The sequence below is a fragment of the Aegilops tauschii genome, chromosome 5 (genome assembly GCF_002575655.3).
Source record: "Aegilops tauschii subsp. strangulata cultivar AL8/78 chromosome 5, Aet v6.0, whole genome shotgun sequence".
Classification (NCBI taxonomy): domain Eukaryota; kingdom Viridiplantae; phylum Streptophyta; class Magnoliopsida; order Poales; family Poaceae; genus Aegilops; species Aegilops tauschii.
In genome coordinates this window covers 539,220,346-539,245,345 of record NC_053039.3, presented here as the reverse complement: position 1 = coordinate 539,245,345, position 25,000 = coordinate 539,220,346, and the positions used below count along the sequence as shown (strand labels likewise).

Below are 25,000 nucleotides of genomic sequence, written 5' to 3'. Positions count from 1 at the left end.
ATGGCAGGTTTATACTTATCTTAATGTGTTCCAAGTGGCTTATTCGGGTAAGCAGAGATGTTGTCCTGCAGAACATCTTCCGAGGAACACACCTATATGAATTTGACTGTTAACGTCGCGGTCTGTGAGAATTGGGTGTTCTCTAATAAATTCATGAAAAGGCCCTGGAGTACGACGTATACGCTCCACCCGCGGGGAAGCCTTCCGGCAGCCCAGTATCGGTCAAGAATTTGTGTGAAATTAGTCTCGCAGAAAACTTGTAGTTCAAGGCATAGTCCACTATTCAAGTTATGATCTAGTGTAGCATAAATCTCTAAATGGAAGTTCAACTTTACAGTCTCCACTAAGCACCGGTATATAAACAATGTTTTGGAACTAAATGATGAGATGTGCCAATGAGACTTTGTGGGGGATTATTGGAATTTTGCTAGTAGGCCTTTGGCCCAAAGCCCAACTAAAATTCTGCAATTCTATGCGATGGAGTGAGTGAGGCTAAAGTTTAGTCCCACCTCATAAGTTGAGAGAGAGTTGCGCCTCTTTATAAGGTGAGCTCTTCTATCACTTGTATGAGCATGAGAAGAGGAGACCTACACGCTCGCTCGCCTCGCCACGCCACACCACGCCTCGTCACGACGCGCCGCGGGTTGCGGGATTGAGCCGAGCCGAGGACTGAGCTATGCACGTTGTCTATATTTTTGCTGCTCGGGAAAAATTAATGAGTCATTAATTAATAATTAACGGATACGTTAATTACTGAACCGTTTCCGATTCTTTTGTATCGTGATGACTCGGACGTGGGTTTACTCCCACGATCTGCCCGGCCCGCACTATATAGTCAGGCAAACGTCTACCCTAGCCGCCGCCGTTTCGTATGGTTTCTCACCACCGTTCCAGATCATTGCGCCGCTAGGCAAGTCTTCTTCATCCCTCCTTTCGGCGTGCATCGGGAGAAGGGACACCAGGCCTCCGGAACCCCGCCTCTTGTGATCCTGTACGGGAGAGGGGCGATCAGGTTTTTGGGGAGCGCACTCGCGCGACTGCTGGCAGCGACGACTTTGCGAACGACGACTTCTTCCCCGACCTCGGCAACCTCATCCTCGACGACATGGGCGACAATGTCAATGCCGGCGGTGCTGCTCGCGCTGCACCGTATGTGATTCTATCCTTCCTGTTCGAATCGTGGTAGAATTCATGTTTCTAGTATGTGCCCTAAATGTGATCTGTTCATCTGCTATGCTAGTTTGCATGATTAGTTTAATCTCCGCTACTATAGTCATGATTTATCTTCTGTTTATTCGGATTAAATCTCGTAGTAATTTGCTCATATTTTCAACAAAGTGGGGAGCCGGTGGGGATGGGAGAGCACCTGCTGCGTGGCCGCCGTTGGCCTATTATGCGTGGCGGCCGCGGCAGGCGTGCTGCTATGGCGGAAGCGCCGCCCATTTCAACTCGGCGGCGGCGGGGGCGGAGGGGTCGGCGGGGGAGGGGGTGGCCGTGGACTGGCTATGGTTCTGGAAAACGGCGGCGATGACGTCATCGGCGGCGGAGGAGGAGGAGGAGAGGGGCGTGGAGAAGTGGTGCACCGCCAGCGCCGAATCACCCTGCCATCGGGTATCCTGCTCGCCGACGCTATCCCTCTCGGCGAGCACGAGAAGCAGGTTCGATTTCGTTTGCTTCCCCTTTTGATTCCGCACGATGTGACAGTCTGTTTGTTGCGGAATGCATACCTGCTTAGATTCCGACCGATTTGGAGGTGTTGAACTAATTTGGTATGGTCGCTTCCGTCCCGATTTAGTTTGGTCGACAATGCCCGAAATATAGCTCGATTTAAATTCGCTGGAGATGTGATTAACACGTGCGAAGTCTATGAAATTGGTTCGTTTACAACTGTGGCATTTACCTAATGCATCGACTCAGGTGCGTTAGAAGCGTCTACAGATTTTCAGTGTTCCGAGTTCACCCTGCATGTGCGAAATTAGTTTAGTTTTGTCCCCATTGCTGAAATTGTGGTAGCATACAATTTTCAATTCGTAACTTCAAGCCCCTTTGAAAATGCGTTATCTGTGAAAGGGGGAACACAGCGATCCTTTATCTACTGCTTTGCATATTTCCAAATTTGCTTTGGAACATCAGGAAAAACTTCTGTCATCTTAGTTTGAATTGGGCTGTACTATTCCTTCTGCTGTTCAAATGCTTCCATTGGAGTAGTAAACGTCTCTGTGTGGGGGGTTTTGCTTTTTGTACCAAGCGTGGCATACTTTTGTTCAAAATTGGAATCAGAAGAGCTTCCTCTGTGGTATCTAAGTATGTTGTTTCTTTTGCTATGCTGTGAGATTTTGAATATTTGTTCTGATTTAGGAATTCTCTGTGTTTAGTAAACCTCTATTGCCATGTTTGGGAACCAACTCTGAAATTGTAGTCTCCTTGTTAGATATTACCTTATTTTAGTAACTGGCAGTGGTTTGACAAATACTCCCTCCGTCCCAAAATAAGTGTCTCAACTTTATACTAGCTTTAATACAAAGTTGTACTAAGGTTAAGACAGTTATTTTGGGACAGAGGGAGTACGGTTTTGGTAACTTTCACTTTGAAAAGCTGTCTGCCTGGGTGGTTCATTTCCTATATGCTATAAATATGTACTCCCTCTGTAAACTAATATAAGAGTGTTTAGATCACTATTTTAGTGATCTAAACGCTCTTATATTAGTTTACGGAGGGAGTATTGTTTACATTTCAGTCGTAACTGTATGCCCTGAGTTGCAATGTTGTCATCTCTCTTCACTTCACAGATTTGATGATCAGTACCATATATATATATATATATATATATATATATATATATATATCCTGCATTTGCATGGGCAAACTTTCTTGGTGTTTTATCAAAAAATACATCACATGATCTTTATTGTATATGTATGTGTTTGAATAAATCAGTATTGGAAAATATAAATGTACCTTTTTGTGAATTATGTGCTTCACTGAGCATGTTTATCAATAACACAATTTGATACCAGTTGAGGTTTTCTATTGCTGGAGCATTGAGATAATTTAATAAGTATCTATATGATCTGGTGAAAAGCATAGCATGGTGTGTGATTTTAAGTTATTCATACAAGTATTTGGATAACGTTAGTGATCTATTGACCAAACAGACAAGGAGCTTGCTCCGGATTGCTGTATACAACATCAGCTACATCAGAAGCCTATTCCCTGAGAAGTACTTCAGTGATAAGTCTGCGCTGGCAGTAGGTTAGGATCGGTGCCCAGTATCTATCTACATTCACTCATTCAGTTTGAATTTTTTAGCTCAGTATCTCAAACAACCTTTTATTTGTTGCAGAGATGAAGCTTAAGAACCTGATGCATATGGATGCTGACCCCAAGAGACTGATTCATTGGATGAAGAAAGGCAAGATGTTTACTGTTTTAGATGCACTTTCTTTATGTGTTTGTCTTACATTTGCTTATCATGTGTCATAATTATCATGCAGTCTCACTCAGCTATCCAACTCAAATGGGGAGGAAGTTGCAATGAACATGAGTCGCACAGGGAGCAAAAAGAATAGTGCCACATTCAAGTCAAATGCAGCAGAAGTCACTCCTGATCAGATGAGGTGCTATTTTAGATATCCCTTCTGGGTGCTATGATTCATTTTTTTATTATTAGTCTTTTGTGCATGCAGAATGGTATAGTTTTGCGCATAGGAGTTCAGTTATATGTTTTTGTCTATGACAGTGTGTGAAAAGTTAAGTTACAGAGGAGCTACTCACCTGTTGGCAATTAGTGCTAGTTGAATTTATGGGCTGTTGTTAGCTTCCTTGCGTGACTTGCAGAATTCTAGCACTGATGAGATAGTTGATGTTTCAGTGCAGTTTTATCATTTATCCTGCAGATCAGTTCGCGGATTGCTTATATTGGGTCCATACATGCATGTTATTGTCAACATTAACATTGTCATTTGTAACCAGTGGTAAAATGGTAAATATCCTGACATGGCAACCGTTTCCTTTTTGGTGCTCTGCTTAAGATGATCAGAACGCTGGTGAGAACCTTGGACAGCATGACAGAAAAGGTAACTTTGACATTCTGTATCTCGGTTATGTTGTATTGTGCTATGCTGATTCTATCATGCCTTGGTACACTTGCTAACAACTGCTTGTTGAATGTTGTGCAGGAAATGGTGGAAGGTAATGTAGAAACATTTCTGTGTGCTCGTCAGATTAATCGTGTAAAATATATGCATTCTTTCTGCACTTAGTCAAGTCTTGAATTACTAAATCGATGACATACTCACTTTCCAGATGTTTTGGAGAAGCTGCTGAATGATGATCTACTCTCCAGGGCAAGCAAGGATGGTTATGCTGCTATCAAGGTCAATCTAATTAACATTATTGTTTACCACATGCTATGTTGCTCTTCACTGACATGATCATTTCAGATTTCTGATCCCGGAACAGCCTACATGAAGGCAGAGGTCACCATGCACAATGTTTCACCTACCGACGGAGCCAAAATCGGCAGTGGATATCTGAAGTGTATGAAGGTCCGCCCCTTTAACCCTTGAATGCCAATTCACAATGTTTCACCTTCTTTCATGAAATGTTAACCTGAATGATTGGGTTCATAAATCCCACACATGGGACATACAGTACTCATCACCACGCCAGTTGCATCAGTTAACAGTTGGATACTGCATGAACTAAAAGCTTTTCCACCTGTAATGTGTCGCAGGTCAAGGAACCGATCCTCCAGTATCAAGCCCCACAGGTCCCAGTCCACTGAGGGCGGCGGAACAGCACTAGTCAAGGACGACTAACCCCGTAGGCCAGGTGAAGAAGCAGAGACGCACATAGTACAGTCAGTCCCTTCAGGTGCTTGAAACTTGTGAAGATAGCGACAGCACACCACCCCTAGCTCTATCCTTGGCGGCAGATGTAGATCCTTGTCCCTAGCTCTATCCTTGGCGGCAGAACGTAAACGGGAGAGGCTTTGTCCCATGATGTTTGTTTCATGGGAGGCTGTGGTGAGTGAGATTACGGAGCAGCGACGATGGACGCAAGTTCTCCTTTTGTCTTGCGGACTGTTGCTACTGTTCTGTGATCTGTACGCCGGCGAGCCGTTTGCTTGCCGTATGTCCGAATTTCCAAGTGCTGCTAGAGCATTGCGCCTCCCCCAAATCTGCGCGCAGCCCGGCTTCGCAGCTCAAACCTGCAACCTAGAATCCCAACGCTCAAGCCCAAACGCACGCCCAGGCCCCGCCCCGCCGCCGGCGGCTTCGAGTACTGCGAGCTGTGCCGCCGGAACCACGACCGGGGCCAGGGCCGGTGCCGCCGCTACTTCCCCGCCCACCCCGGCCGCCGCGTTCTCCGGCGTCCGCCGGGCGCTCGATAGAACACTCCATCGAACAAATGCTGGTACAGCAGGATCAGGGTGCTGTTGGAAGCCCAGTATGGTTTTTAGAGAAAAAGTAGAGTTTATTATGCATTTAGGATTATATGATCAGCTAAAAATGCAGTTACTCTGTTGAAAACAAGTGCGGTTGCCAACCAGACATGAACATGTTATGCAGTGAAGTTGGTTAACTGCAGAGATTGTTCGATAAGAGGAAAAAAAATGAAAATCCAATTTAGTCTTCCAAATTCATTCTCGTTCAGAAAAAAGTTTTCCAAATTCATTGGCAATTTAGTGCAGAGTTTTATTGGTTATGTGATGGGGAAATGAGACAAGTCGAAATTCCCCACTCCCTTTTTCTTCCTCTCTTCTTCTTCTCCAATTCTGGGAATCGATCCATTGTTAAGAGTTTTTTTCATCCTCAGAGTGAACCCTTCTGCTCCATACTTTACATAAGCAAATGCCTCTTTCACTTCAGATGGCACAAGCAGCCATAGGTTGAAGATCGCGATGCATTGTCATTCGGTGGCACCATAGGGTTTATTTGTTTTCTGTGTAGTGTATTAGTGTTGCAGACAGCCGCATTCAGCACTTTCCTCACTTGAGTTCCTCATGACATGAAACTTCACATGTAGGTTTTAGCATTGCGTCTTTTCCCATTTATTTCCTATTTCCGCTATGTAATAAGGCATGCCAATAGGAGGTTTAAGTTTGGGGATGCAAAATTTTAGCTGAAATTCATCTAGCATGATTGTAGTGCATATTTTGACTTGTATCACTAATATTCCAAGTTTGCATTTGTTTTAGTGTGAAACATCATCTGGGAGTCTGTACTTCTTGGATGGGGCTGGCCCGCCGTCTAAATATGTTGTATTAGGATGAACCTAGCCTCTCCTATAGCACTCAGGATTTTCAACCTAACTTTTTCAACAGTAGTTACTACATTTACTTGAGATTGTGCATGACAGTTTATCTGCTACAACCTAAGCATGACAGTACATCTGCCATTGTTTTTAAGGCGCCTAGGCGTCAGGGCGCCCCCAGGAGCCAAGGCGTCGGCCTTGCCTTACCTGTGTGTCTAAGGCGTCCGCCTTAGTCCATAAGGCGTCCAAATTAGAACACTTCTTTTTATCATGGGTTCTGCTATAACTTACGCATGATAATAAAACATTTTAGTTGGTACCATGGGTTCTGCTGTATGCACTGGATGGTCTAAATTAGAACACTTCTTTTTATCATGAACACACGTCTTCTATCATTTCCTGATTATACTTGGCAGATAAATAGGTTGCCGATCGGTTTAACATAAATTAGATCATTTGCTTACAAGGCTACAAGCCAATGGTATCATGCAACATGTTTACCAACCAATTGTGAAGACGGTTGGTATCCTTTTAGTTCATTACTTTCCTGAGAGGTAGGATCTGGGATTAGCCAGTATATAGTGTCTGGTTCCTATTTCATAAAGGATGGATTTCATGCCTTGCTAAGTTTGTTGTAGAATGTTCATATCTGTAAATGATCGTTTATAATATTTTAGTTGTTACCTACAAGCAAACATTTATGATCCGTCTGAATCAATGGGGCAAAGAGAGATGATGCCAAGAGGATTTCAAATCCTTTTTCTAACAGCCTTCTTATATATCTTAAATAGGTGCAACTGGGCAAGGTAGATGAGCAACAGGGCAAGTCCAGATCAGAAAATGATGGAACTGTGCAATGAAGCGAGTTGACTGGAGTAGAGGACTCCCAAGCAAATTTCATCTCTTCTGAGATTAGACAGGTATCATATATTTCATCCCTTTCAGTATACTGTCGCTTTGATTTATTAGCATGCATAGTGAGGCAACATTAGTTTCTTTTGTCCTGGTTCAGCTCATATTTTAGCCTGCATATCGGATGTTCTGTGCATGCAAGTATCTTCAACCTGCACTACACTGCATATTATTACACTTCCTGAATACCATATGTTTATTTTCAGCCAGCAATGTGTTTGGTTCTCCCAATCTCTTTTGCCCATATTTCTGCTGGTAAAAACAAGACATGGAATCTGGAGGCAGACCATGAGGTAAGATAGATGTCACTCTTGTAAGTATGCTACATTCGCCTGCTCTTTTCTCCCCATTTTCCTATTTCTACTTCCGAACCATGGCAAATAGTAATAAATAACTAGTCATCGATTTAGGCATTTAGCGCAAGGTACATTTGTTTGTATTGGTAAAATGGTCATTCCAGAATCCCTCGCTTGAAAGTGGACTCCTTAGCCTCAGTTCAGTTGCAGCGTTAATGCTTTGTACATATGCACTCGGAGATTAAGGCATTTGAAATTAACTCATCAAGATATCCACTAACAGAAACTCCAGATTTGCATATAGTTTATGATGTATTGATTTAGAAATAGAGAGAATGCATTTAAGATGTCCCTGAACGTTTGTGATGTGGATCCAAGTTGTGGTGAGCTGCATCCGGTCAACGTGCTGTGGGAAGAGGTATGTGCATGCTGCTTCGTGCCATTTTACTACATGCCATCCAGCTTTTGTTCATCTTCTTTCTAAGGTTATTAAATTCATATAGGTAGGCATAGGAATTGGTTCAGGTGGTTTATGTTAAATTGTTTAAGTTGGTTCAGGCTAAATTATAAAAAAAATGGTGTACCGTTTCTCAACATGGTGAATGAGCTGCAGTTCGGTTGCATATGTGCAGTTGTGAGTAAACTTTGTCATTCTAAGCTGGTTCTAGAGTTCGGTTGCATAGGTGGTGATGGAAGTTAATCTGCTAAGCTGGTTCTAGAGTACTTGGCCTAGGTTATTTAGACAAGTTTGCCGTTTATTCTGGGATACATCAGTCGACTGAACGGCAAAAACTCCAATTGTTATTTTTAGGTCTTTAAAGATTACCATTTGACGTAGTGGTCTACAGATGTTACATTTGGAAGGTTATTTTGCATAATTCCATTGACGGCTAGAGATGTTGTGTTTAGGTTGACGCCACTGCAAGTTGATGATGCCTGCTGTCAAAGCGGCGACAGGAAGTGGAGAGTGAAAAACATAAATAAATAAAGTAGTAGAGAGTAAGATGTCCGATTCTAATCCTTTCAATTGATGTTTCTTTCTGTCATTTTTTCCGTTTGTGCTTCCAGTGACCCCCGGTTAAGAAGTTATAGAATTGAACTGAAGATGTTTTGGCAGGAAACAAGCTGGTTAGCAGAATCATGCAACGCATGAAATGATTGCCTAAGCATTAAGAATCAGACCAGATTTAATTACTACACAAATTCCACATATCTTGGTTATGTTTGTTATTGATCTAATAAATGTGGTCACCCGCATATGAGTATTTCTCAAGGGAAGGAGATGATTAACTGGTTTTGCCAAGTTGACCAGAAGCTGCATATGAAGAAACAACGGGGTGTGAGTGTGATGCTCAAACTAGATATTTCATGTTTGATTCTCTTTCCTGGCCATTCGTTTTTGGGGTTCTTTTGTTTTTTCGAGAACACCTCGAGAGGGGCAGGGGGTTCCTGCATTTCATTAAGAAGAGAGTTGATCTAGTTTATAAGAAAAACCGGACCCAAAAACCTAACATTCTCGGCTAATTAGGGAAAACCGAATGAAAACCCAAAAAAGAAAGAAAAAAGAAAACGAGAAAAAGAGGCACTAGAACTTGGGGATATGGACAAGACAAAAGCAGCATCAAGGGACACTAAAAGCATCAGGTTTTGAGGTTCTTCGCCACAAGAGTTTTAGCACCATATGGCTCTGATGGATCAGCCTGTTGCTTTCCTCCGCTAGCCTGCTGTGTGTGAGGCAACTTTTGAATATGTTTGGGGAAGCATCAGGTCTGCGGATCAACTGTACAAAATCTTGGGCCATTGTGACCAGAGGGGATCACCGTGACCATGATGAGGAGAGAATCGCTCCTATCCTACAGCGTTCCATTGGCGCTTTTCCCTGCAAGTATTTGGGGCTTCAGTTAGCTATTTTATCTCTCACTAAAGCCGAATGGCAGCCTACCCTGGATTCCATTAGGGCCTGCCTGCGCCCCAGCATGGCAACGAGGCCTCATAAACAGAGCCGGCAGACTGGTCCTTGTGGATTCAGTCCCATCTGCTCGACCCGCTCATCATCTGCTGATTTCTGAAGCTCCGAAGTGGGCAATTCTTCAACTTGAAAAATGGCTGCGTGCTTTCTTTTGGGCAGGGACGGAGATAGTGCAAGGAGACAAATGCTTGGTTTCTTTTGGATGAGCTCTCTAGTGCTTGGACTGCCGCCAATCTCTAGTGCTTGAAAAGTGTCGAGCGTCAGAGCGCCCGGTGGGAGAGGAGGGGAAATTCTGCTGTGCACGGTCTACAAGCTTTTGTGTCAGGGGACTACTAGGTTCAATGGATCTTACTGTGTTTGGACAAGCTGGGCGCCGCTGAGTTGCAAAGTTTTCATCTGGTTCGCTCTCCAATACAGGATCTGGACCTCGGACCGTCGGAGTGAGACATGGCCTGCAAGATGACTTCTCTGCCTTCAGAATGAATTCAAGCACTGGAAAGCTGCAGGAGCTAATAAGGGGACTGCCATTGTCGAGTGTAGTTAGCCTAGGTTTTTCCAGGAGGTGTGGAGTTCAACTCTATCTTATCGCCTGGCTATCTGATACAGTTCTTGTATAGACATGTTGCTTCCCTTCTATCTATAATGAAGATAGGTACGCCATTGGCATACTCTTAAAAAAAAGGTAATCTAGTTTCGTATGCATGCTAATTTTGGTGGTCCTGTTTCGTTTTGTCAGGTACTCATCTTGTGTAGTGCTCTGTATATCTTATTTCTTTGGCTTCCTTTGGACCTACGTAGTGTTGCGTCGTCAGTGAACAGAGTTAGCCTATTCGCAAAAAGAAAAAAAAAGAAAGAAAAAGCGAACAGAGTTAGTCCAGTTTTCTTACATTTATTTTGCAGGTGCCTCGATAACCAACTTTCTTTTTTTGAACCGGAACACCTTGTATTCCTCTGTATCTTATTTCTTTGGCTTCCTTTGGACTTATGTAGTAGTGTTGGACTGTTGTATCGTTTAGATGTTCCCTCTCCGTGAATGAAACGGTCTCGGACGGCCGTGTACTCCGGCGACCAGCTGTACGTGGAAGGCGCGTAGTACACCGAGTCTGTCACCGCGGCCCGTACTACGCGCCTTCCACGTACAGCTGGTCGCCGGTGTTAATAGGTGATAGCATGCAAAACATAAGAAACAATGTTTGTTGGCATGCATGGTGCGCCAGTTTCAATTCCAACCCATAACCTTCCATGGTGGTGGCAACAGTAAAACAGCCGAGCGGCGAGCTACACCCATCCAGGACGGGGAGCACAAGAAGCTCCGGTGCACCGGATACGTCGTCCCGGGGAGGCACCTTCCTTAGTCCGGCTGAAGCAGCGTCAGAGAAGCTGACGGCGCCAGGCGCGCAGTTCAGTCCCGTGTAGAAGATCAATAAATAGATCATCAGCCGTTGCTACTTGGGAGTAGTTGCTCAGCTTGGAATATCTAAAAGCTTAGGAGGACATATCCAGTGCTTCAAGAAACTGTAAATAACTTCAGATTTTTTTTTTGTTAATAGGTGATAGCATGGAAACACCGTGCAAGGTCATGAAGCACCGTAAGCCAAGCTTATTGGATGACCAATCCACATTCACAGCGAAACAGTAGTACAATCGATGGTTCAGATAAGACATAGGAGTATACTTCATAGACAAATTTCAAACATTTTGCCAACGATAAGAAACAGAGTATCACATCACGGTTCACCTTCACATCCACACTTCATTAAAGGGAACAAACTACACTTTTGACACAGAAATTTCAGGAGACCACACCATATTTGATACGTACAAAGTTTCATCTGGTGAGGCTTAAAGTCCGTGCATATGGTGAGTTGATTCTGTCAAGAAGCAACATCACAGAGTTGGCTATCATCAAAGGCCGCCCTATAGCTAGGACTTTTCCACTCAAGTCTGTGAAGGTTGACATATAACGAATGCCATGTATAAAAAGGTTGCCGTCGACCCAACATCCTGCGATGATGGAAGCAAGGTATCCCAACTCATATGTGATTCTCAAGATAGAAGATGCGTTTGGGTCTCCAACTCGAGGCATCCTAAATCCTTATAAAGCCCCTGAAAAAATTGAGAAGATGCAATCAATATTGGCAAGGTACTTATGTTTGAGGAAATGTACATACTACTAGAAAATAACAAACAAATAAAATGAGTCAATAAAACATAAATCAGATCATGGTGGCTCACATATTCAGTGTGTTTTGGTTGCAAAGTTTGTTTCAGTTGGCATGTAACAAATAGCTCGGTGCTTGAATATTGGTTCCTGTCGCTTATCTGAGAACACAAATGAACAGTGGGTTTCTAACAATGTGTCGAATTCGTCATTATTGTGTGACTGTTGCTGTTTGTAATATGGAAATACTGAAAAATGGTTATCCAAGTTGAAAGAAGAATCAAATCACATGGTAGGGCAAAACTATCCATGCAAATCTTGAATCCCGAAGAGTACTAGAACAGCGAAAGAAATATTTAGTGGGCAAAATGCTAATAGGGTTCTCATGTTTGTAAAAAGGGTTATGTCACATCTAAGCTCATGTTCACTCTGTTTGTGGTCTATTCTTTCTGTCCTAGTTTTTTTTGTTTCTTGGTGCTACATTATATATTTGTGAGAGCTTAGATGTGACATCCTTAAAAAACATCTAGATGTGAATTAGACAAACTGTTGTAAAAAAGGTGGCTGAATACATGAGCCGGTATAGAAAACTAAATAGTAATAAACATATCAAACCATAGGGAAAATAATACCCATCTTTATAGAAGTCTAAATGAGCACGATAATTGTCAAACCATCAACTTGCATATAGAAAAACAAATAATCATACTAGATAATTTCAGAACCACCAAAAGGATGGTGAAGCAGAGAGTGGTCTCGCTGTTGTTTACCAGCTGTAATATACTCCCTCCTCCGTCAAGCTTGTTTCGGGGCGTGGGGGGCAATAAGAAAGTAAAGGAAAAATACAACTATTTTTGCAGTGATAGTCGCGAGCTTAGGAAAGCATTCCAGAAGTCGCAGCTCCAGACCAGGACAGTCAGCATCACACTTCCGGCTGCTGTGTGAGTGTGAGTGAAGCTCCCAAGCCAAACAAACTGCTGCCCGACCCAGCTTGGATGAATTTCAGAAACGAGCAACTAATCCCCACCAGCACAAGCAAGGCAAGGGCGGATCTGACTAATCGCTGCCTATCGGATTCGGGGATGAATGAACTGATAGCTGGATGGATGAAAACAGGAGCTCATACCTCAAAATCAAAGGGAACGGCGGCGGCGATCAACGGGGGCGACGCGCGTGGGAGGTGGAGGGGGTGCCGGAGGCGGCGGATCGAGGCGAAGGCGCCTAGCAGTGGGTCGGGTTAGGTCAGCACGCTCGGTCGGCTTTCGTGTCGTTGGTTCGTCGGGAAGTGCTCGACCGACCAGGTAGAGTATTTATCGACTATCGTATCGTATGGGGCCGTGTCTAAATCGACCACGCTCGCGTTTTTTTTTCTTCTTTGTATTTATACTGGTCCGTTTCGGCAGATACTTTTCTTGCGAACGCCAATGTCCATGTATTAGAAGAATCCAATCCGAGTGAAATTAGCACTACCTCTGGTCTAAGGAGCAAAGGTGCGTCCTTTCATCTCAAGCAGATATCATCATGAACACCAGGAAGCGGGTGAAGGAGATCTGCTTAAAGAAGAGAGAAAAAGCTCGAGTATGTCATTTCTCAAAGCTGGCCATGGGAACAAGGAGAAGCTTCAGAAGATCAATGTTATCCTGGAGAGGAATGGAGTGCTAGCTATCCTGGCGGTCAAGTATATATATATATATTCTTTTAGAAAAGGAGGATGTACCCCGGCCTCTGCATCTGGATGATGCATGTAGCCATATTATTAATTATTTCACAAGACCATACGAGGTGATACATCAATAAGCCTGAAGCCACCACCTTGGCAACACCGTTGCTACTCCTATACCCTTGATGAAGGCGTGCCGAATGTCCGGGTCTAATACTAAACAGACATCACACCAAAGTCTAACATCTAAAGCCGGGTGTCCCATCCAAGCCACTACCTGGATTGGGTCCTACACCGGTCTGGCACACTCCAAGTGAGCACCGCACGCTGCAAGGGCCGTCACCTCCATCTTCCCTCGGTCCATCCTCAGAGCATAACTGATGCACCAACCTTGCCAGGCCTCTCTGCCATCAACGCCACCATGACACCAGACAACTTCCTCCTCCTGCGCGAGTCCATCTCCGCGCATCAGACGCCGAGTCTCCACAGCGCCACGCCGCAGACGCGCCACCATCAATGTGGAAGATGAATCACCGCTCCACCAAAGACGCCGTCCTCCGGTCCCTCGAGCCCATGTGCACCTCCAAGAATGACGCCCCCAAGGGGGAAACGACACCAAAGAGCTGCCGTCATCCGATCTACTGATCTATGGTTTCCCCCGGAGGTAGCAGAGAGTGGCCTTGAACTTCTCCACGACGATGCCTTCAGGAAGGGAACGATGCAGACAACGTCGCCATCGCCGGCCTTGGCAATAGCCAATAGCAGGGTTTCACCCAGATCTGATCGAAGACCTCCATCTCTCGTGCACGGGCCGCCGCCATCCCTGCCGGGATCTCAATGAAGACTCCAAGGAGTGGTTCGGCGCCGCAGCGTCGTTGTCGTCGTGGCCGCCGTCGTTGGCCAAGGGTTTCCCCCGATCCCAAGAGCCCCACCATCCAATCACCGCCCACCACCCGGATCCGGCGAGCAAGGCCACATCGAAGCCCAGATCGAGCGGGATAAGGTGAAGGAGATGAAGCTGGCGCAGGTCGATCCAGATCTGGCGGCCGGCCGACGGAAATCACGGCCGCCATGAGATCCCACCACCGGGTCCTCGCCGCCCACGCAAGCCGAGGAAGACTGGCCACACCCCTGCAGCCACCCTCCGTCAGGAAAGGCGCCGCCCACCTTGACCGGGGCTGCCACCCCGGCACACCAAGCTCTCCGCGTGAGGCAGCAGCAGCCAGCCCCGCCGCCACCTTTCTCGATGACGCGCGGGCTTGCCAGCAGCTATCTCTGGTGGCGGCGAGATCTGGAGGGAGGGGGAAGGGGGCCGGCGGCGCTTAGGGTTGGGGCCGCCCGAGTCGCCCCAGAGGAGCGACGCGGGGGCGCGGTATATAGATGGCCTTGTAACCTAATGTTGTTGGGTGTGTTATTTTGGTGATGTGATATGTTAAGTTATGAGTTAAGGGCTGCTCTCATGTTGGCTGTAATGACTATATATAGCATGCTTAAGCTATGAACTGCTTGTCCTCGGGTTAAGAAGTGCTATGTTAGTGTACTAACATGAGGTTTTTTGTAGACTAAGTCGCCTCAGATCGTCACAAGTGTTTGTTTGTAGCGTCCAAGGAATGTGGTAGCGAACCTGAAATTGAACTCGAATGTGGCAGTTTTGTACAATTCACGCCGAATTTTTTATGGGGAAAAACGCACATGTTACACGTGCTAAAAAGTACTACAGCACAAGCCATGAAAAGATTTGACACGGACCTGAAGCCATGAAACTGAATCTGCGCAAAGAAATCCGTTTTTGTGGGCATTTTTAGTTTCATTATTGGCTCGATTATGAGAGTACTGTTTTCTTCTCTCTTATCCTGGACAATTATTCAACGGTGATCTTCCTCGCAACACGCAAAGATTTGTCGGAAGAATCTAGCAAGAGAACCATTACAGTGTACCAGCAGATCAACCAGCCGTTATTGCACAATCATACAGCAAGCAACTATAAGGTCTAGCACTGGGCTGGGCACAACACATCTCTGAAGCAAGGTTTGATCATGAGCCAGCAACAGAGGGGAAGCAATACAGTACACCTAATAATAATCCAGCCATCACCATCAGGCGATGCATCCTCTGCTCCGGAGGCTCTCCACGGCGTCCCTGATGATCTTCTCCAACGGAGTGAACTGCAGGCCCAGCGCCATCAGCTTCTTCGGCACCGCCTCCGCTCTCACCAGCCCCGGCTGCGTGTCCTCGGGGAACCTGCCGACGAAACCCACAGCAAGCGAAATGGTTACCGCCGCGTCAATGGTCCGTTCATGTCGTTGTTTGCTATGACATTATTGTGCTCCAAACATATCATGTATGTGTTCAGTGTGTGTTGCTTACTTGGGGACCTTGTAGTTGGGGTAGAGCTCGGCGACTTTCGACGCGAAATCGCTCCAGTGACAGATGGGCTCCACGCAGAGGTGCCTCCCGGATGCAGACGGGTTCTCGAACAGCGTGATATGGGCTAATGCGACGTCTTCCACGTGGACTGGCCCGATGAAGAAATCCTTATACTCCTCTGTGCAGCCTGCGTGTGTAGAGAGGTGTGTGTGCTGAGGATGTGTTTCATTATCATAGTAACAACCAATCACACACTGAACCAGACAAGAAAAATCTACTGAATAGCAAATGCAGATAAGTTAAATTGCCAGGGTGACGAATGTCGATGCATGAGGATTTTTCAATCTATGTTTTTTATGGCAATGCAGAGGAATTGTTATGTAAAATATGGAGCAGAAAAAGGGTTTCAGATATGACAAAACATGCAGTTTTACTCTCTAGTATACTAACCACTGCAGAATATTCAGTACAGCGGTATACTGTTTTGCTCGTCCATTTGGTAATTTCTTAAGGTTATGAATTTAGGTTCTGAGAAATCAAATGTGTTCAGTTTGTACAACTGCATGAATTGCCCCTGCTCCAGTCTGCTACTCATAACATTCTTGCTAGCCTATCAGCAAACATTCTAGAGGGACTAAGAAATGATTACAGAGTAGTATATAAATTTCTTCATCTGGCAAATTATGAAATACTCCGTAGATCTAAAACTATGACCAGAGCATTGTCAAGACTACATGAACAAAATACCTTCAAGCAAGCGAAGAAACATGGCCATGCTAGCATTGATCCTCGGCGGAATCATCGGGCCCAAAACAGTCCCTGGATTGACCACAACCACATCCAGTCCATTCTCCTCTGCAAACTTCCATGCTGCCTTCTCAGCCAGTGTCTTTGAAGCAGGGTACCAAACCTATCCAAGAAAAGATAGAAACTGAGATAAAAGTGAAGCCCGGCAGAAAAATGGTTGCATCTTAACAATTCAGCAACAATTTTACAACATGTCCTTTATGTGCAATTTTCTGTCCATTGATCCAAATAGAATAAAATCAGATTGAGTGGGGGGGGGGGGGGGGGGGTCATCCTTTTCTAAAAAAATACAGTATGTGATTTCATATTTTCATCTCATCAAACAAACTATGCTCTTCTGCAGTAACCAACTGGACTGCAGTGCAGGTTGCAGATAGCCTTTCCATGCCCTGCTAGTAACTGCAGATTGTTTTTGGCATGGTTAGTAACTGCACTTTTGTAAGCCGGTCGTATCTCTCACCCCGTTCTTGTCGCAGTAGTCGATGTCGGTCCAGCAGCGCTCGTCGAGGACCTCGCCGGCGGGCCACCCGGGGCTGGGCACGACGGCGGAGACGGACGAGGTCACCACCACCCGGCGCACGCCCCCGGCCTCCTTGGCGGCGCGCAGCACGTTGAGCGTCCCCTCCACGGCCGGCACCACCAGCTCCTTCTGCGGCCACAAGACGAGACAGACGCCACCCAGTACTGAGAGGACTGAACTCTGAAGGGACAACGGCGGGACGGTCACGGGGCAGCAGTACCTGGGGGTCGAGGACGCGGTCGACGGTGCAGGGCGAGGCGAGGTGGAAGACGCCGGAGCAGCCGCGCGCGGCGGCGAGCATGGCGGCGCCGTCGAGGAGGTCGCACGGGAAGAAGCGGACGCGGCCCTCGTCGCCGCCGGCGAGCGCCAGGAGGTGCTCCGTCTCGGCCTTGTCATCTGCGGCACGCCAGCGACAGAATCAAACGGTGGCCTCCGCCGCGCCGCAGGTCCCTGGTCAACGTAATGGCGGTGCAGGGTGGGGCGGAGGGTGGCACTGACCGGGGTTGAGGACGGCGGCGTGGACGTCGTAGCCGCGGGCGAGGAGGAGGCGCACGGTCCAGGAGCCGATGAAGCCGCTGGCGCCGGTGACCAGCACCGTCTCCCCCCTGGCCTCCCCAACTCCTGTCGCCATCTCCTCCGTGTCCGGTGGTGTGTGTGTGGCGTGGGGCGTGGTGTTGCGGGTCGACTGGGGACTGAGTGACTGACCACCCCACGTGGGTGAGGAAGAGACGATGAAGTCCAACTGCTGAAGTGTATGAGTGCACGGCTATCGAGTGGCGTGGGAGGTGGCTTCCAGAACCTAAGATTCTTTTGTAGGATAGTAGAACCTAAGATTTCATTGATTCGCTTGGTACCAGTTCCAAACTGACAAGATAGCTACTGTTTTGGATCTTGTGCAAAAATCAAATTGGTGCTCCCAAGTGGGGCAAGGCTGTCTGCTTGATTCATAGTAGTATTTACAGAGTCTTTTTTGCTTCAATCAGGCCTCCTTTGGTTCATAGGATAGAAATATCATGGAAATGTAAAAAATCATCGTAGGATTATAATTCATAGGATTTTTGAAACACTTGAAAACGAAAAACAGAAGATTGAAGCGGCATTTTTCTCTTGATTCCTATAGATAGAAAACTAAAATAAAATTAGATTAGAAATGTGTTTGATAACACCGGAAAGCAAAAAAAAAAAGTAGGAAGATGTTCGAGCGGGTGAAACTTTCTTCCAAAATAGTGCAAAGCAATCCTTGTAAAATTATAATCATAGGAGTCACATGATCTATGAGGAGAAATTCATAAGAATTTAAATCCTCCAAAAAAATCCTGTAAAATCCATTTGAATTAGAAGTGCCCTATGCAGTGGGGATTACAGGGTTGAATCCTATATAAAATTTGCTAAGAATTATTACCTCCGTATCAAAATGTAAGACATTTTTGTAGGCTAATTTTTATATGGAGGTAGTACTTTGAAAGGATCCTTTATTTTCCTAACGCAATAAAACTAACTAAGTCTTAGATATTTGAATAGACATAATATTGCAATTATGTGTGCTTTCGACTTTGGGTCGGTCATTTTTGTTTGGAAGGATGGCTGCCAACGACGCGTAACGCCCCGGCCACAGTGACCTGTCCTAGCTGTTATCCTGGCAAGATCTAGACTGGACCCACACTAGTCTTTCCTACACACTTGGTCCTCACTCATGCACACTCGGGGTTAACTTTTCAGTCGGTCACTCATTCTCAAATCGATCCAAGCTCCAAGCCAAGCACACTAACTTTGAGGTTCCTTTAGGATGGGCTCTCGAAAAAGAAGGAATTTTTTGTTGATATGAGTAGTCTATCATCTATCATTCCTATTAAGCCACGCTCTCACATAAACCCCACTCAAAGGAACCGACGTCCCTGTCGGCCCACAACAATGTTCCCTCTTGGGCCTGTAGTGATACTTGTTTTCATCCATCCTTGTAATCTTTAACAAAACCTCTCCTGAAAATGCTGGAAATAGTCACTCCAACCTGCCCCACGAGGGCCGGTAGCCCCAAATACTAATAGATCTTGAATATCAACATGGTGCCCAATATAAATATTTGCTCTAACATCAACATGGGTACTCAGACTCAAGAAAAGCCCCGATGGAGAAGTAAATGGGAGAAGTTATGCGCATGCATGAGGAGAGGTGCGGTGGTTTGACTGCTGCACGCAACGGATTGGACGGGCTCTTCGGTTGCCTTTTCTCTCTCCCACGCGCACAGAGTGGCCCACTCACATGCTGCAATTTTTTGGCTGGAGTCGGGCTGCAGCTGCTCATGCGTACGCTAATTAATGCTGTGAATGCGGGGCATGGAGGGAAATGGGCGCATGCAAAAGGGTGTATACGCAGACTAATTAGAGAAATACTAAAAAAAGTTATGCGCAGACAAAAGAGGACCGGAGGGAGTACTACTCATGTTCCTACTACGGTTAAGGAATATGCGGTTATCCTCAAAAAAGAAAAGTCCTTCTTCGCGCTTCCGCATGCACGAGAATTTGGTTCTGCTCGCAATATGTGTTGGGGAACGTAGTAATTTCAAAAAAATTCCTACGCACACACAGGATCATGGTGATGCATAGCAACGAGAGGGGAAAGTGCTGTCCACGTACCCTCGTAGACCGAAAGCGGAAGCGTTAGCACAACGCGGTTGATGTAGTCGTACGTCTTCATGATCCGACCGATCAAGTACCGAACGCACGACACCTCCGAGTTCAGCACACGTTCAGCCCGATGACATCCCTCGAAGTCCGATCCAGCCGAGTGTTGAGGGAGAGTTTCGTCAGCACGACGGCGTGGTGACGATGATGATGTTCTACCGATGCAGGGCTTCGCCTAAGCACCGCTACAATATTATTGAGGTGGATTATGGTGGAGGGGGCACCGCACACGGCTAAGAGATCAAGAGATCAATTGTTGTGTCTATGGGGTGCCCCCTCCTCCGTATATAAAGGGGGTGGAGGAGGAGAGGGCCGACCAAGGGGGTGGCGCGCCCTAGGAGGGGGAAACCTACTCCAAGTAGGTTTGCCCCTCCCTTTCCTAGTCCAAGAAGGAGGGGGAAGGAAGGAGTGGGAGAGGGGAAAGGCAAGGGGGGCGCCGCCCCCCCTTCCTTGTCCTATTCGGACTCAAGGGGAGGGGCGCGCCTCTTGCCCTGGCCGGCCCCTCTCTCTCTCCACTAGGGCCCAACAAGGCCCATTAGTTCCGGGGGGGGGGGGTTCCGGTAACCCCCGGTACTCCGATAAATGTCCGAAACCTTTCCGGTGTCCAAACATAGTCGTCCAATATATCGATCTTTATGTCTTGACCATTTCGAGACTCCTCGTCATGTCCGTGATTACATCCGGGACTCCAAACAACCTTCGGTACATCAAAACACATAAACTCATAATATAACTGTCATCGAAACTTTAAGCGTGCGGTCCCTACGGGTTCGAGAACTATGTAGACATGACCGAGACACGTTTCCGGTCAATAACCAATAGCGGAACCTGGATGCTCATATTGGCTCCCACATATTCTACGAAGATCTTTATCGGTCAGACCGCATAACAACATACGTTGTTCCCTTTGTCATCGTTATGTTACTTGCCCGAGATTCGATCGTCGGTATCTCAATACCTAGTTCAATCTCGTTACCGGCAAGTCTCTTTACTCGTTCCTTAATACATCATCCCGCAACTAACTCATTAGTTGAAATGCTTGCAAGGCTTATAGTGATGTGCATTACCGAGTGGGCCCAGAGATACCTCTCCGACAATCGGAGTGACAAATCCTAATCTCGAAATACGCCAACCCAACAAGTACCTTCGGAGACACCTGTAGAGCACCTTTATAATCACCTAGTTACGTTGTGACGTTTGGTAACACACAAAGTGTTCCTCCGGTAAACGGGAGTTGCATAATCTCATAGTCATAGGAACATGTATAAGTCATAAAGAAAGCAATAGCAGAAGACTAAACGATCGTGTGCTAAGCTAACGGAATGGGTCAAGTCAATCACATCATTCTCCTAATGATGTGACCCCGTTAATCAAATGACAACTCATGTCTATGGCTAGGAAACATAACCATCTTTGATCAACGAGCTAGTCAAGTAGAGGCATACTAGTGACACTCTGTTTGTCTATGTATTCACACATGTATTATGTTTCCGGCTAATACAATTCTAGCATGAATAATAAACATTTATCATGAAATAAGGTAATAAATAATAACTTTATTATTGCCTCTAGGGCATATTTCCTTCAGTCTCCCACTTGCACTAGAGTCAATAATCTAGTTCACATCACCATGTGATTTAATACCAATAGTTCACATCACCATGTGATTAACACCCATAGTTCACATCGTCATGTGACCAACACCCAAAGGGTTTACTAGAGTCAATAATCTAGTTCACATCGCTATGTGACTAACACCCAAAGAGTACTAAGGTGTGATCATGTTTTGCTTGTGAGAGATGTTTAGTCAACGGGTCTGCCACATTCAGATCCGTATGTATTTTGCAAATTTCTATGTCAACAATGCTCTGCACGGAGCTACTCTAGCTAATTGCTCCCACTTTCAATATGTATCCAGATTCAGACTTAGAGTTATCTGGATCAGTTTCAAAGTTTGCATCGACGTAACCCTTTACGATGAACCTTTTTGTCACCTCCATAATCGAGAAACATATCCTTATTCCACTAAGGATAATTTTGACCGTTGTCCAGTGATCTACTCCTAGATCACTATTGTACTCCCTTGCCAAAATCAGTGTAGGGTATACAATAGATCTGGTACACAGCATGGCATACTTTATAGAACCTATGGCCAAGGCATAGGGAATGACTTTCATTCTCTTTCTATCTTCTGCCGTGGTCGGGCTTTGAGTCTTACTCAATTCCACACCTTGTAACATAGGCAAGAACTCTTTCTTTAGCTGTTCCATTTTGAACTACTTCAAAATCTTGTCAAGGTATGTACTCATTGAAAAAACTTATCAAGCGTCTTGATCTATCTCTATAGATCTTGATGCTCAATATGTAAGCATCTTCACCGAGGTCTTTCTTTGAAAAACTCCTTTCAAACACTCCTTTATGCTTTGCAGAATAATTCTACATTATTTCCGATCAACAATATGTCATTCACATATACTTATCAGAAATGCTGTAGTGCTCCCACTCACTTTCTTGTAAATATAGGCTTCACCGCAAGTCTGTATAAAACTATATCCTTTGATCAACTTATCAAAGTGTATATTCCAACTCCGAGATGCTTGCACCAGTCCATAGATGGATCACTGGAGCTTGCATATTTTGTTAGCACCTTTAGGATTGACAAAACCTTCTGGTTGCATCATATACAACTCTTCTTTAATAAATCCATTAATGAATGTAGTTTTGTTTATCGATTTGCCAGATTTCATAAAATGCGGCAATTGCTAACATGATTCGGACAGACTTAAGCATAGATACGAGTGAGAAACTCTCATCGTAGTAAACACCTTGAACTTGTCGAAAACCTTTTGCGACAATTCTAGCTTTGTAGATAGTAACACTACTATCAGCGTCCGTCTTCCTCTTGAAGATCCATTTAATCTCAATGGCTCGCCGATCATTGGGCAAGTCAATCAAAGTCCATACTTTGTTCTCATACATGGATCTCATCTCAGATTTCATGGCCTCAAGCCATTTCGCGGAATCTGGGCTCATCACCGCTTCCTCATAGTTCGTAGGTTCGTCATGGTCAAGTAACATAACCTCCAGAACATGATTACCGTACCACTCTGTTGCGGATCTCACTCTGGTTTACCTACGAGGTTCGGTAGTAACTTGATCTGAAGTTAGATGATCATCATCATTAGCTTCCTCACTAATTGGTGTAGTAGTCACAAGAACAAATTTCTGTGATGAACTACTTTCCAATAAGGGAGCAGGTACAATTACCTCATCAAGTTCTACTTTCCTCCCACTCACTTCTTTCGAGAGAAACTCCTTCTCTAGAAAGGATCCATTCTTAGCAACGAATATCTTGCCTTCGGACCTGTGATAGAAGGTGTACCCAACTGTCTCCTTTGGGTATCCTGTGAAGACACATTTCTCCGATTTGGGTTTGAGCTTATCAGGATGAAACTTTTTCTTATAAGCATCGCAACCCCAAACTTTAAGAAATGACAACTTTGGTTTCTTGCCAAACCACAGTTCATACGGTGTCGTTTCAACGGATTTAGATGGTGCCCTTTTTAACGTGAATGCAGTTGTCTCTAATGCATAACCCCAAAACTATAGTGGTAAATCGGTAAGAAACATCATAGATTGCACTATATCCAATAAAGTACAGTTATGACGTTCGGACACACCATTATGCTGTGGTGTTCCAGGTGGCACGAATTTGTGAAACTATTCCACATTGTTTTAATTGAAGACCAAACTCGTAACTCAAATATTTGTCTCCGCGATCAGATCGTAGAAACGTTATTTTCTTGTCACGATGATTTTCCACTTCACTCTGAAATTCTTTGAACTTTTCAAATGTTTTAGACTTATGTTTCATCAAGTAGATATACCCATATCTGCTCAAATCATCTGTGAAGGTCAGAAAATAACGATACCCGCCGCGAGCCTCAACACTCATCGGATCGCATACATCAGTATGTATTATTTCCAATAAGCCAGTTGCTTGCTCCATTGTTCCGCAGAATGGAGTTTTAGTCATCTTGCCCATAAGGCATGGTTCGCAAGCATCAAGTGATTCATAATCAAGTGATTCCAAAATCTCATCAACATGGAGTTTCTTCATGCGCTTTACACCAATATGACCTAAACGACAGTGCCACAAATAAGTTGCACTATCATTATTAACTTTGCATCTTTTGGCTTCAATATTATGAATATGTGTATCACTACGATCGAGATCCAACAAACCATTTTCGTTGGTGTGTATGATCATAGAAGGTTTTATTCATGTAAACAGAACAACAATTGTTCTCTAACTTAAATGAATAACCGCATTGCAATAAACATGATCAAATCATATTCATGCTCAACGCAAACACCAAATACCACTTATTTAGGTTCAATACTAATCCCGAAAGTATAGGGAGTCTGCGATGATGATCATATCAATCTTGGAACCACTTCCAACACACATCGTCACTTCACCCTTAACTAGTCTCTGTTTATTCTTCAACTCCCGTTTCGAGTTACTAATCTTAGCAACTGAACTAGTATCAAATACTGAGGGGTTGCTATAAACACTAGTAAAGTACACATCAATAACATGTATATCAAATATACCTTTGTTCACTTTGCCATCCTTCTTATCCGCCAAATACTTGGGGCAGTTCCGCTTCCAGTGACCAGTTCCTTTGCAGTAGAAGCACTCAGTCTCAGGCTTAGGTCCAGACTTGGGCTTCTTCACTTGAGCAGCAACTCGCTTGCCGTTCTTCTTGAAGTTCCCCTTCTTCGCTTTGCCCTTTTCTTGAAACTAGTGGTCTTGTCAACCATCAACACTTGATGTTTTTCTTGATTTCTATCTTCGTTGATTTCAGCATCACGAAGAGCTTGAGAATCGTTTACGTTATCCCTAGCATATTATAGTTCATCACGAAGTTCTAGTAACTTGGTGATAGTGACTAGAGAACTCTATCAATCACTATCTTATCTGGAAGATTAACTCCCACTTGATTCAAGTGATTGTAGTACTCAGACATTCTGAGCACATGCTCACTAGCTGAGAAATTCTCCTCCATCTTGTAGGCAAAATACTGTCAGAGGTCAAATACCTCTCGACACGGGCATGAGTATAAAATACCAATTTCAACTCTTGGAACATCTTATATGCTCCGTTGCGTTTCAAAACATTTTTGAAGTCCCGGTTCTAAGCCGTAAAGCATGGTGCACTAAACTATCAAGTAGTCATCATACCGAGCTTTTGTGAAACGTTCATAACGTCTGCATCTGCTCTTGCAATAGGTTTGTCACCTAGCGGTGCATCAAGGACATAATTCTTCTGTGCAGCAATGAGGAAAATCCTCAGATCACAGACT

At 44.9% G+C, this 25,000-nt stretch overlaps 2 protein-coding genes, 1 long non-coding RNA gene and 1 other non-coding gene across 7 annotated transcripts; 2 read left to right on the top strand and 2 right to left on the bottom strand.

Moving 5' to 3' along the window:
- Nucleotides 1-1,115: 1,115 nt before the first annotated feature.
- On the top strand, nucleotides 1,116-4,080 carry LOC141023125 (uncharacterized). Its single transcript, XM_073499453.1, has 6 exons — nucleotides 1,116-1,149; nucleotides 1,339-1,658; nucleotides 3,156-3,252; nucleotides 3,344-3,412; nucleotides 3,495-3,617; nucleotides 4,032-4,080. Exons 1-5 carry the CDS (start codon nucleotides 1,116-1,118, stop codon nucleotides 3,536-3,538), a joined length of 564 nt encoding a protein of 187 aa, XP_073355554.1. The 3' UTR covers nucleotides 3,539-3,617; nucleotides 4,032-4,080.
- A 98-nt stretch (nucleotides 4,081-4,178) lies between these two features.
- Nucleotides 4,179-10,508, top strand: LOC109744071 (uncharacterized). Of its 4 annotated transcripts, none has more exons than XR_012183382.1 (6): nucleotides 4,179-4,376; nucleotides 4,443-4,547; nucleotides 4,736-4,833; nucleotides 7,050-7,178; nucleotides 7,377-10,087; nucleotides 10,172-10,508. It is a non-coding gene; the product is annotated as an uncharacterized protein (transcript). The 4 variants fall into 4 exon arrangements; XR_012183383.1 differs by lacking the exon at nucleotides 10,172-10,508 and having other exon boundaries at nucleotides 7,377-8,465; nucleotides 8,584-10,143; XR_012183380.1 differs by lacking the exon at nucleotides 10,172-10,508 and having other exon boundaries at nucleotides 7,377-10,143.
- A 578-nt stretch (nucleotides 10,509-11,086) lies between these two features.
- Nucleotides 11,087-13,712, bottom strand: LOC123494226 (uncharacterized). Its single transcript, XR_006664700.2, has 2 exons — nucleotides 12,723-13,712; nucleotides 11,087-11,541 (listed from the first exon to the last, which is right to left on the bottom strand). It is a non-coding gene; the product is annotated as an uncharacterized lncRNA (long non-coding RNA).
- A 1,441-nt stretch (nucleotides 13,713-15,153) lies between these two features.
- Nucleotides 15,154-17,751, bottom strand: LOC109744069 (phenylacetaldehyde reductase). The gene is made up of 6 exons (XM_020303167.4): nucleotides 17,449-17,751; nucleotides 17,171-17,346; nucleotides 16,891-17,079; nucleotides 16,371-16,533; nucleotides 15,624-15,810; nucleotides 15,154-15,497 (listed from the first exon to the last, which is right to left on the bottom strand). Exons 1-6 carry the CDS (start codon nucleotides 17,579-17,581, stop codon nucleotides 15,353-15,355), a joined length of 993 nt encoding a protein of 330 aa, XP_020158756.1. The 5' UTR covers nucleotides 17,582-17,751; the 3' UTR covers nucleotides 15,154-15,352.
- Between the last annotated feature and the right edge of the window lie 7,249 nt (nucleotides 17,752-25,000).

Excerpts from the sequence above, each read along its gene's own strand:
- LOC141023125 (XM_073499453.1), top strand. The coding sequence starts at position 1,116 with ATGTCAATGCCGGCGGTGCTGCTCGCGCTGCACC. Across the intron at positions 1,659-3,155 it reads TCGGCGAGCACGAGAAGCAG|ACAAGGAGCTTGCTCCGGAT; the intron begins GTTCGATTTCGT and ends TTGACCAAACAG. Across the intron at positions 3,253-3,343 it reads TAAGTCTGCGCTGGCAGTAG|AGATGAAGCTTAAGAACCTG; the intron begins GTTAGGATCGGT and ends TATTTGTTGCAG.
- LOC109744069 (XM_020303167.4), bottom strand. The coding sequence starts at position 17,581 with ATGGCGACAGGAGTTGGGGAGGCCAGGGGGGAGACGGTGCTGGTCACC. Across the intron at positions 17,080-17,170 it reads ACCGCGTCCTCGACCCCCAG|AAGGAGCTGGTGGTGCCGGC; the intron begins GTACTGCTGCCC and ends TTGTGGCCGCAG. Across the intron at positions 15,811-16,370 it reads GTTTCTTCGCTTGCTTGAAG|GCTGCACAGAGGAGTATAAG; the intron begins GTATTTTGTTCA and ends CTACACACGCAG.